Genomic DNA, 11,932 nt, shown 5'->3' on the forward strand with positions numbered 1-11,932 from the left:
TTTTGAGACGGAGTCTTGCTCTGTCGCCCAGGCTGGAGTGCAATGGTGTGATCCTGGCTCACTGCACACTCCGCCTCCCAGGTTCAAGTGATTCTCCCAACTTCAGCCTCCCAAGAAGCTGGGATTACAGGTGCGCACCACCATGCCTGGCTAATTTTTGTATTTTTAGTAGAGACAGGGTTTCGCCATGCTGGCCAGGCTGGTCTCGAACTCCTGACCTAAGTAATCTGCCCACCTCAGCCTCCCAAAGTGCCAGGGTTACAGGCATGAGCCACCGCGCCTGGCCCAAAATCTGTTTATACAAAGCAAAGTCCCTGTGTTTCCAGGATACAAATTCCGTGGGGTTTTCATTTTGTCCTGGGTTTTTTTTTTAATGTGAACCAGTAACTTTATTTTCCAGAGATAGGGTTTTGCTCTCGCCCAGACTGGAGTGCAATGTCTTAATCACAGTTCACTGCACCCTCAAACTCCTAAGCTCCAGTGATCCTCGTGCCTCAGCCTCCTGAGTAGCTGTGACTACAGGTATGTGCCACCTTGCCGGTGAATTGTTTTTTGTTTTTTTTGAGACAGAGTCTTGCTCTGTGGCCCAGACTGGAGCGCAGTGGCATAGCACAATCTTGGCCTACTGCAACCTCGGCCTCCTGGGTTCAAGCAATTCTCATGCCTCAGCTTCCCAAATAGCTGGGACTACAGGTGCGTGCCATCATACCCAGCTAATTTTTGTATTTTTAGTAGAGAAGGGGAGGCTTTGTCATGTTGCCCAGGCTGGTCTCAAACTCCTGGCCTCAAATGATCCACCCACCGTGGCCTCCCAAAGTGCTGGGATTACAGGCAAGAGCCACTGTGCCCAGCCTGTCCTAGGCTTTTCACTTATTCCACTTTGGGTTCATGGACAACTGTTACAATCCCAACTTTATAGATCTGGAGATCGACACAAACAGCTTGAGCTTATTCCAATAATAACCAATACAGGACTAGATTCCAGACCTTCTAAAGTTCAATTTAAGGCTCTTTTAGTATTGCTGTTGAGACAGAGTCTCACTGTGTCACCCAGGCTGGAGTGCAGTGGCATGATCTTAGCTCACTGCAATTTCTACCTCCTGGATTCAAGTGATTCTGTTTCAGCCTTCTGAGCAGCGGAGATTACAGATGTGCGCTACCACGCCTGGCTAATTTTTGTATTTTTAGTAGAGACAGGGTTTCACCATGTTGGCCAGCTGGTCTTGAACCCCTGACCTCAAGTAATCTGCCCACCTCGGCCTCCCCAACTGCGGGGATTATAGGTGTGTGCCACCGTGCCCGGCCGCAACTTAAGGCTCTTTCCATCTCACCACAATGCTTTCAAGGTATAACCAGAAAATGCTACAGCATAATTATTAAACTCTAAAATTATGAATCCCCAGGGTTTTTGTACTTGGCACTTGGTAGGTGTTCAATAAATGTTTCCTGACTGAACTAAAATATTTATGGCAGATCAGAGATTATTCTAATGGGAGAAGGAAACTGTGGTAGACTCACACTGGCCAACACCCACAAACCTCTTGTTGTCATAGCTCAGAACAGGTTTAACAGATGAACTTAAGCTGTACAAACTGTGAGAAGAAAGCCCCCTTTCCTTGACTCTCCCTCACAGCTCTTTCTACGTCGTGGGGCTGCCCAGTACCTGCACCACCAGGTTCCCACGGCTCCGACAGAACCGCTCCAACATTTTGAGGAAGAGGTGGGTGGTCTCCACCAAGTCACGAAGGAAAGAACGGGGCTGGCATCTCTCATCAAACTTTCGAAAAAGTGTCAGGAATAGTTCTCGGTACTCCATCACATAGAAAATATTGTCTAGGAATGGGGAAGAGAAAGGGATGGAAGGGCTATTCTGGAAAGCCTGGAAAAGGAGAGATGGATGAAGCTGGGACTGGGAAGAATGAGATTCTCATCATGAGATGGGACAGGCTGGGATCGGGGACCAGGCCAGGGCCTCACTCTTGATGATGCGGCTGCTCTCCCTCACAGCCTCATCTGGGGATAAGTCCATCTCATTCACTGTTGCCAGCAGCTCCTGATAGGCCTTCAGAGCTAAGTGCATCCTGAGAGTTGAGGGGAAAAGGTGAAATGGAGGACAACTTAGGGCAATGGCCCATGGAAACAGCAACCTCCCACGGCCAAAAAAAAGAAAAAAAAATGTGCCACCCAAACCAAATTTCCCAGCCAGTCCTTGCTCTTCAGACTGACCACTTGAACCCTGAATCAGGGAAAAAGCACCAGCCAGAATTCAAGCATTCAGATCCCTAGCTCACTCTAACTCCAGTAACCATCCCACTCACCGGCGTGCCCAGGAGGCAGCTTCCTTGCGGTCGGTCAGCATCATCTCGTAGTAGTTAGTGAGGTTCTGCTCAATGAAGTGGAAGGTGCGGACACTGAGGGTCTCAGAAACCAGGCCTGGCCGGAAGGAGGCAGCTCGGTTGAAGGCCATGAAGAAAGCCAAGGCCCACATATAATAGGTCTCATCATGCTGCTGAGCTTTCTCCCGAAGCAGGTGATCCTAACAGTTAAAAAAGAAAAAAAAAAAAAGATCACCGTGACTTCAGGGCTTCCAACTTCTTCCTTCCTGTCCTATGATGATGGAATGGATGCTGGACACCATTGTCATAATTTTTTTTTTTTTGAGGCGGAGTCTCACTCTATTGCCCAGGCTGGAGTGCAATGGCATGATCTCGGCTCACTGCAACTTCCAGCTCCCAGGTTCAAGTGATTCTCCTGCCTCAGCCTCCCGGGTAGCTAGGATTATAGGTGCCGTCACCATGCCCAGTTAATTTTTTGTATTTTCAGTAGAGATGGGGTTTCACCATGTTGCAAGCTGGTCTCAAACTTCTGACCTCAGATGATACACCTGCCTTGGGCTCCCAAAGTGTTGGTATTACAGGCGTGAGCCACCGCGCCTGTTTTTTTTTTTTCTTTTTTTTTTTTGACAGTCTCGCTCTGTCATGATGAGGCTGGAGTGCAGTGGTGTGATCTCGGCTCACTGCAACCTCTGCTTCCCAGTTCAAGTGATTATCCTGCCTCAGGTTCCCGAGTAACTGGGACTACAAATGCGCACCATCATGCCACCTTTTTTTTTTGTATTTTTTTCCGTAAAGATAGGGTTTCACCATGCTGGCCAGGTTGGTCTCGAACTCCTGACCTCAAGTGATCCACCACCTCGGCCTCTCAAAGGGCTGGGATTACAGGTGTAAGCCACCACGCTGGGTCACCGCTATCATAATACTCTAGGATCCACAATTTCCAACTCTCTCCTGTTCTCCCTTTCCTCTCGCTCTGAGGCAATTTTTCCAGAGCCTCTTTTGTCATGCTGGGAGCCCACTCACTTCTGGCATTTTCACTATCTCTCAGGGACATCCTAACTATATATGCTTCCCACCTACTAGTCCACATTCCAGGGGCAGCCTCCCCAAGCTCCTCCCCACCTCTTACCCACCAACAGCTGCATCATCACCTGTCTATTCCATTCCTGATTATCTCCATATCCTTCACAGATTCTCACCTTTACTGATCCCATGAGCCGGTTGTAACAGTTCTCCAGGAACTCAGAGCAGAAGTCTCTGAGGAAGAGCCTCACATTGAGGGCAGAACGGCGCTGAATGGACAGCTCCCGGGCGGCCTGGCGACGTTTAGGCACCTTTTTCGGCTGCTTTCCCAAATCGGAACTGTAGTTTCGTAGCTGGGTGTGTCGGTTAGGGGATTAGAATTACTCCTAACTACCACCTTCCCCTTGCAGCTCTCGTCAATTTTCTCAGAAGAAACTAATTTTTGTTTTTGTTTTGAGACGAGAACTTGCTCTGTCACCCAGGCTGGAGTGCAATGATTGAACTCCTGGCCTCAAACAATCCTCCCACCTCAGCCTCCCGAGTAGTTAGGACCACAAGCGGGTGCCACCATGCTCAGTTAGTTTTTTTTATTTGTTGTAGGCACAGGGTTTTGCCATGTTGCCCAGGCCGGTCTTGAACTCCTGGGCTCAAGCAATCCTCCTTCCTTGGCGGATTACAGGTATAAGCCATTGTACCCAACCTTTAATTTTTTTTTTTTTTTTTTTTTTTTAGAGACAGGGTCTTGCCATGTTGCCCAGTCTGATCTTGAACTTCTGGGCTCAAGCAATCCTCCTGCCTCAGTCTCCCAAAGTGCTGGGACCACAAGTGTGAGCCATCAGGCCCAGCCAAGAACTCAAGATGATTACCCTGCTTAAGCTATGCAACTCCACATGTTCCCACTCCAGATGTAAGAATACTCACATTGTGAAGGCCTTTGTGAAAGATGAGGTCCCTCTCCCCAATGGATTTCAACCCCTGGACAATATACGAGCCCCCAAATCGAGAATGTCTGCAGAAGAAACAAAAAGGTCCAAAGTGATTCTTCAGTTCTCTGGAAACTTTATCTCCATTCTCTATCATCAGCACCTTGGAGCAAATTAAAACTACAAAGTGTTGGTCGGGCACGGCGGCTCACACCTATAATCCCAGCATTTGGGAGGCCAAGGCAGGAGATCACCTGAGGTCAGGAGTTTGAGACCAGCCTGGCCAACATGGTGAAACCCGGACTCTACTATCAATACAAAAATTAGCCTGGCATGATGGCAGGCGCCTGTAGTTCCAGCTACTGGGGAGGCTGAGGCAGAAGAATCGCTCGAACCCAGGAGGCAGAGGTTGCAGGGAGCAGAGATCGTGCCAGTGCACTCCAGCCTGGGTGACAAGAGTAAAACTCTGTCTCAAAAAAAAAAAAAATAAATAAACTAAAATGTTACTTAATCACCCCACCTTAGAATTTGTCTCCTATGCCCTCAGCATTCCATGATGTAGGAACAAGAACCTGCCTCTCTGTCACTCACCTGTTGCCTCGCTGGAGGGCTCGAGTCTTCTTTTCTGCCATCTCTCGCTGGCGCAACACCTCCAGTTCTGCAACATCTGCACTCCGCTCCTGAGCTAAGCGTCCCTGCCCTATTCCCGCCAGCTGCTCGGGGTTCTAGATTGGAACAAAGAGGGAAGAATCAAGAGGATAGTCATTCCTTATCCTGAGTTCACGCCTACTGGGCATGCAAAGAGTGAACAAAATAGAACCCCATTAATGGGGCACTGTGCTGTCGTTCTCCCTTATCTGAGGGGGGATATGTTCCAAGACCCCCACTGGATGCCTGAAACTGCAGACAGTACTAAAATATATATATGTATACATTCGTGTGTATATATATATGTGTATACACATATAGATAGAACATGTATGTTCTGTTTTATAGAATGTATATATGTTCTATATACATACGTTATCAGAAAAAATAGAACATGTATACATATATATACACACATGTTCTATTATGTTTTTTCAAACTGATAACCAAGATGGCTAGTACGTGACTAACAGGCGGGTATACAGTGTGGATATGCTGGGCAGAGGGATCATTCACATCTTGTTCAGGACAGACAGGGACAAAAGATTTCATTACACTACTCAGAACAATGTACAAGTTTAAAACTTCTAAAATGTTTGTTTCTGAAATTTTCCACTTAATGTTTTCAGACCACGGTTGACTGTGAGTAACTGAAATCAAGGAAAGTAAAACAATGAATAAGGGGGTACTACATGTACTCAAGACATGGGTACTCCCGCTGTCACCTGCCTTCCCCAAATAATGCAGCCGTTATCACAAGAGCAATTCTGGCTGTATAGCAGAAAAGTACATGGGTGGAGGGGACTAGGACAACAGGCCAGCGTCTCACCTGGTCACGAAACATAAGGGAGACAATCTCTAGCACATGTAGGCTCCATTGCTGCTCAGCAGATGAGCTGGCCAGAAAGAGGAGCAGGTCGTCCAGGCCACTGAGGTGAATCGCCCAGAGAAGCTGGTCATGGACGCTGGCGTCGTCATCAATCTTCTGAGCAGTGAGTGGTGAGGGTAGAAAGGGAGCTCATTCAATCCCACTGCCCTGCCTTGAAGCTCTCCAACTCATTCTTTGACCAAGCCTCCTCTCCCAGACTTGTCAGAGGACAGAACAGCCCAGAAAGAGCAGCTTGGCCGGGCACGGTGGCTCACGCCTGTAATCCCAGCACTTTGGGAGGCCAAGGCGGACAGATCACGAGGTCAGGAGATTGAGGCCATCCTGGCTAACACGGTGAAACCCTGTCTTTACTAAAAATACAAAAAAAAATTAGCCAGGCATGGTGGCGGGCGCCTATTGTCCCAGCTACTCAGGAAGCAGAGGCTGAGGCAGGAGAATGGCATGAACCCGGGAGGCAGAGCTTGCAGTAAGCCGAGATCGTGCCACTGCACTCCAGCCTGGGTGACAGAGCAAGACTCTGTCTCAAAAAAAGAAGAAAAAAAAAAAGGGCAGCTCAACCTAACCATGCACAAGAACACAGAATACCCAAGATACTCACCTTCTCCTGATCAAGGTCAGCTGGGACATGGAGAATATTTCTGACCAGCAGTAGGATCCGCTCAATCAGCAGGTTGTCTTCCTCCTGCCGTTCCTCCCAGCCCTAATCAGAAGAGAGCAAGAGGAAGAGACTCCCTGTGGAAGGCAGGCAGCATGTACCCTGGCTGGAAGACCAGGCACAGAAGAGAAGCAGGATTAAAAAGAGAGTTCAAACAGTAATGAGGTAGCCAGAGACTATGGATCGGACTACCATATCCCCAAGGACTGGGACCATATCTCAGCACCTCCTCCTCCATCCGGAGAAGGTGCAAAGTGCTGTCCCATGGGATCCTATAAGGTGAAGACTTACCAGCTGCAACAGCTCATACAAGGTTTCACTGAGGACTCCAAAAGCCTTCTCACTGGCAAAGGCCTGTGAAATAGGGAACTGGATCTTAAGTAGCAGTCATCCACTTCTTCACCACTGCCCCATATTCCACCCCAGGGACTCCAAAGGAAAGCCTCACCTCTTTGTAGGCCTGCAAATAAGTTAGCACCTGCAAAAAATGGTGCCGAAAGCTGGGTTCCTTAGGCAGACTGCCAAAACAGAGCAAGGCTGGTTGTGTCAAGTTCACCATCAGTCTGGGAGACAATGAAGGAGAGAGAAGTTGTTAAGTTTCCTTACCAGCTCAAATGCCAGACCTATCAGTTCAAACAGCAAAGGCTGGCAGGTGGCGAAAGTTTAAAAGCTAGGGAGGCAACCTGATAACAGCATCAAAGAGAGGCTTGTCCTGGCGGTGCTGGGTGAGGATGGGCAGAAGGTCGCTCTGTAGGATCTGGGCTGCCCCGAGTTGCTGCCGCACATCTCGTGTCTCATCCTCATGCCTCAAATAGCGGATCAGATCCTTCACACTCTCTTCAGAGACAGAACAAAACATGCATGTGGAACCTTGGAAGAAGCTCCATCCAGACCCATATGATTTTCACACCCATGTGGTTTGAGAAATTCAACAGACCTCCTTAATTCAAGCAAATTTTTTTCCTGTTTCCTCAAAAAGGTACTTACCTAAGCAATCTGGTTCCTTGTGGTAAGTGTCTCCCTCCAAGTACCCAAGGGCACTACATGTGGCTAGAAGTTCACAGTTCATCATGTGCAAGTCCATACATCAGTGGACCAACCAATAGAGAAGGAAGTGGAGAAACAGGAGACAGAAATGACGAGGCCTGCAGAGATAGAGAAAGATTAAAAATGTAAGTTCCTCTCCATGAAAAGAAGATAGGAACAGGAGAAGGCCCTAATGCTCAGAATATTCTGAACAAGATCCTCAAATGTTTGACTTTTGTCACGACCAAAAGTTCTGCTCTCAGTCCCAAGAAAAGTTTTAAATTATGGCTTCTACCTGATCAAAACCAAAGAGGCTCCAGCCTATGAATTAAGCACCTGCCCTGGCCAGACACGGTGACTCACTCCTGTAATCCCAGCACTTTGGGAGGCTGAGGTGGGCAGATCACCTGAGGTTGGGAGTTCGAGACCAGCCTGACCAACATGGAGAAACCCTGTCTCTACTAAAAATACAAAATGTGCCAAAAATGGCACATGCCTATAATCCTAGCCACTTGGAAGGCTGAGGCAGGAGAATCGCTTGAATCCAGGAGGCGGAAGTTGCGGTGAGCCGAGATCATGCCACTGCACTCTGGCCTGGGCAGCAGAGAGAGACTCTGTCTCAAAATAAATAAATAAATAAAATTGTTAGACCCTGGCGGGGCACAGTGGCTCATGCCTATAATCTCAGCACTTTAGGCGGCCAAGACATGATGATCATTTGTCCCAGTGTTCAAGATTAGCCTGGGCAACATTGTGAGACCCCATCTGTACAAAAGCCAAGTGTTGTGGCACACACCTGTAGTCCTCCTACTCAGGAGGCTGGGGCGAGAGAATTACTTGAGCCTAGGTGTTCGAGGTTGCAATGAGGTATGATCGCACCACTACATTCCAGCCTGGTCTACAGAGTCTCTGGAAAAAATAAATTGCTCAAACCTTGTCACCCTCCACTTTCTGTGGCTCTTCCATGCAGACACAGCTCTGATGCACCACAGGAATTAAAAAACCGAGCTCTGGCCATACAGTGATTCCACCAGGGATCTAATACATCCCAGGAGCCCTGAGGCTTCTGAGACACTGAGAATGTGTAGAGAAAAGTCCTTCACTCTCCTCTCCAAAGTTACTCTTAAACCTTGGTAATCTCAGTAGAAATCAGCATCTAACAGAACAGGTGAGGAAAGGGAGTAAATAGAAACTGGTACATTCCCTCTCTCACAAAGGGAGATGACTCTCTCACAAAGAATCACCTCCCTTAAAAAAAAAAAAAAGACACAGGGTTTCACTCTGTTGCCCAGGCTGGAGTACAGTGGCATGATCATAGCTCATTGTAACCTCAAATTCCTGGGCTCAAGCAGTCCTCCTGCCTCAGCCTCCTGAGTAGCTATGACTGGGCACGTGCCACCATGCCTGGCCTTTTAAAACATTTTTGTAGGCCAGGTGTGGTGGCTCATGCCTGTAATCCCAGCACTTTGGAAGGCCAAGGCAGGCAGATCACCTGAGGTCAGGAGTTCGAGACCAGCTTGGCCAACATGGTGAAACCCCATCTTCTACTAAAAATACAAAAATTAGCTGGGCGTTGGCTGGGCCCGGTGGCTCACACCTGTAATCCCAGCACTTTGGGAGGCCAAGGCAGGCGGATCACGAGGTCAGGAGATCGAGACCATCCTGGCTAATCACAGTGAAACCCTGTCTCTACTGAAAATAAAAAAATTTAGCCGGGTGTCGGTGGCAGATGCCTATAGTCCCAGCTATTCGGGAGGCTGAGGCAGGAAAATGGCGTGAACTCGGGAGGTGGAGCTTGCGGTGAGCTGAGATCGTGCTACTGTGCTCCAGCCTGGACTACAGAGGGAGACTCCGTTAAAAAAAAAAAAAATTAGCTGGGCATGGTGGTGGGCGTCTGTAATCCCAGCTACTTGGGAGGCTGAGGCAGGAGAATCGCTGGAACCTGGGAAGTGGAGGCTGCAGTGAGCCAAGATTGTGCCACTGCACTCCAGCCTGGGTGACAGAGCAAGCCTCCATCTCAAAAAAAAAAAAAAAAAAAAAAAAAATTGTAGAGATAGGGTCTCACTATGTTGCCCCGGCTGGTCTCAAATTCCTAGCCTTACGCAATCCTCTCATCTTGGCCTCTCCAAGTGTTGAGATTACAGGCATGAGCCACCTCACCCACCCTCATCTACCTTTTGTGAAGCATGTCCCCACTTTTCTTTTAAGAAACAGGATTTCACTCTTACCCAGGCTGGGGTGCAGTGGTGAAATGATAGCTCACTGCAACCTCAAATCCCTGCGTTTACGCAATTCTTCTGCCTTGACCTGCCGAAGTGTTGGGATTACAGGTGTAAGCCGCTGTGCTTGGCCAAGCCTTGGAACAGGGACCAAATTAAGAAGCAGACACCAGGCCAGGTGCAGTGGCTCACACCTCTAATCCCAAAACTTTGGGAGACCAAGGTGGGAGACTCACTTGAACCCAGGAGTTTGCGAGTAGCCTGGGTAACAGCTTAAGACCCCATCTCTACAAAAAACAAAAAATTGGCCGCCATGGTGGCACATCCCTGTGGTCCTAGCTAATTGAGAGGCTGAGGTGGGACAACTGCTCGAGCCCAGGAGGTTGAGGTTGCAGTGAGCTGTGATCACACTGCACTTCAGCCTGGGTGACTGTGAGACCTTGGAAAAAAAAAAAAAAAGAAGAAGAAAAGAAAAGAAAGACCCCTAAACTCTCATCAGATAATCAAGTAGGCACAGATCTACAATCTTGCACATTTCAGAACTTGACACTATAATAACAGATACACATACACAAACACATTGCTTTTTTCTTTTGAGACACAGTCTTGCTCTGTAGAGTGGCACAATCTCGGCTCACTGCAACCTCCGCCTCTTGGGTTCAAGAGATTATCCTCATCAGCCTCCTGAGTAGCTGGGGCTACAGGCACGCCCAGCTAATTTTTGTATTTTTTTTTTTTTTTGGGAGACAGAGTCTTGTTGTCTCCTAGGCTGGAGTGCAATGGCTCAATTTTGGCTCACTGCAAGCTCCGCCTCCTGGGTTCACACCATTCTCCTGCCTCAGCCTCCCAAGTAGCTGGGATTACAGGTGCCCGCCACCATGCCCGGCTAATTTTTGTATTTATAGTAGAGATGGGGTTTCACCATGTTGGGCAGGATGGTCTCGATCTCCTGACCTTGTGATCCACCTGCCTTGGCCTCCCAAAGTGCCGAGATTACAGGCGTGAACCACCACACCCAGCCCACATTACATTTTTTACCCTATTACTCCACAAAATCAGGAATAACCATCAATCTTTCCTTTGACACCTTCAGCCACACTGCTCTGTCCTTGGTAGCATCCTCTAAAAAGATCTTTCCTGGCTCACATACCTACCTCTAACCCAACTCCACCCCATTCCTTCACAGAAGTTAGGTAGCAGCTTCCAAAGGACAAAACTTTAATGCCTGATGCTCTCTCCCTGCATTTATATAACTCATCTACTTCTTCAGGTTGCTAGCTATCCCTCCACCCCTACCCAGTGTTATCCAATTTCTAACTGCTCAGCCCAGCCATAAATTGAGCCAGTAAAACACTCACTGAGTGAGCAGAAGAACTGAAAGGAGACTTCCTTTTGTCATCCTTTCTCAGGCACCTGCAGACCCTGAAACCTGGGCTCCAGTGAGGTAGGTTCAGTGTATAAAATCCCTGACTCTCTGCAAAGATACATCCAGCTTTTTTAGAAAGACTACTGTGTGTATGTGCACATAAGCATGCCCATACACACACACACACACACACACACACACACACACACACACACACGTGTTGAAGGGCTTCCCTGTGTCCTCTCTCCAAGGAAGCTGACAAAAATAGACAACAGAGCTATAAACATGCTGCGTCAGCACACACTCTTCAAAAGGAGGCACAAAATCATACTTTGGCACTAAAAGGTACAAAATGATAAAGTCTTCTAATAGCAGAGACAAAGCCATATCTGGGAAGGCTCCCAGACAGATAACCTCACACAGTCCTGCCTGCTACCCTCCCCCTTTATCTTGGTTCCTCCAGAGCAGACCAATCTAAAATTCAGTATTTGTAAAAATGGCCACAACAGAGGACCCAAGCCTCTATCTTCAACATACCACTTTACCTGAAAGGCAAAAATAAGAGGCTGTAACAGCCATCCCTGCTGGCTACCAAAATAAAAGGGAGGAGAGGCTGGGTGCAGTGGCTCACCCCTGTCATCCCAGCACTTTGGGAGGCCAAGGCAGGTGGATCATCTGAGGTCAGGAGTTCGAGACCAGCCTGGCCAATATGGTGAAACCCCATCTCTACTGAAAATACAAAAATTAGAGGGGCGTGGTGGCAGGCGCCTGTAATCCCTGCTATCCGGGAGGCTGAGGCACGTGAATCGCTTGAACCGGGGAGGTAGAGGTTGCAGTGAACTGAGAT

General features: G+C 48.2%; 1 protein-coding gene across 1 annotated transcript in view; it reads right to left on the reverse strand.

The window, feature by feature from the left end:
• Positions 1-11,932, reverse strand: part of TIMELESS (timeless circadian clock) — a 57,280-nt gene that overhangs the window by 30,082 nt on the left and 15,266 nt on the right. The window contains exons 2-13 of the mRNA XM_011988491.1: positions 7,462-7,619; positions 7,158-7,311; positions 6,923-7,037; positions 6,766-6,828; positions 6,418-6,519; positions 5,760-5,915; positions 4,874-5,007; positions 4,281-4,368; positions 3,536-3,712; positions 2,319-2,536; positions 1,978-2,081; positions 1,664-1,833 (exon numbers count right to left, since the gene is read on the reverse strand). Coding sequence (XP_011843881.1) covers positions 1,664-1,833; positions 1,978-2,081; positions 2,319-2,536; positions 3,536-3,712; positions 4,281-4,368; positions 4,874-5,007; positions 5,760-5,915; positions 6,418-6,519; positions 6,766-6,828; positions 6,923-7,037; positions 7,158-7,311; positions 7,462-7,558 — 1,578 coding nt within the window. The 5' untranslated portion in view covers positions 7,559-7,619. The remainder of the gene's footprint in view (positions 1-1,663; positions 1,834-1,977; positions 2,082-2,318; positions 2,537-3,535; positions 3,713-4,280; positions 4,369-4,873; positions 5,008-5,759; positions 5,916-6,417; positions 6,520-6,765; positions 6,829-6,922; positions 7,038-7,157; positions 7,312-7,461; positions 7,620-11,932) is intronic.

The sequence above is a fragment of the Mandrillus leucophaeus genome, unplaced genomic scaffold, assembly GCF_000951045.1.
Source record: "Mandrillus leucophaeus isolate KB7577 unplaced genomic scaffold, Mleu.le_1.0 Scaffold332, whole genome shotgun sequence".
NCBI lineage: Eukaryota > Metazoa > Chordata > Mammalia > Primates > Cercopithecidae > Mandrillus > Mandrillus leucophaeus.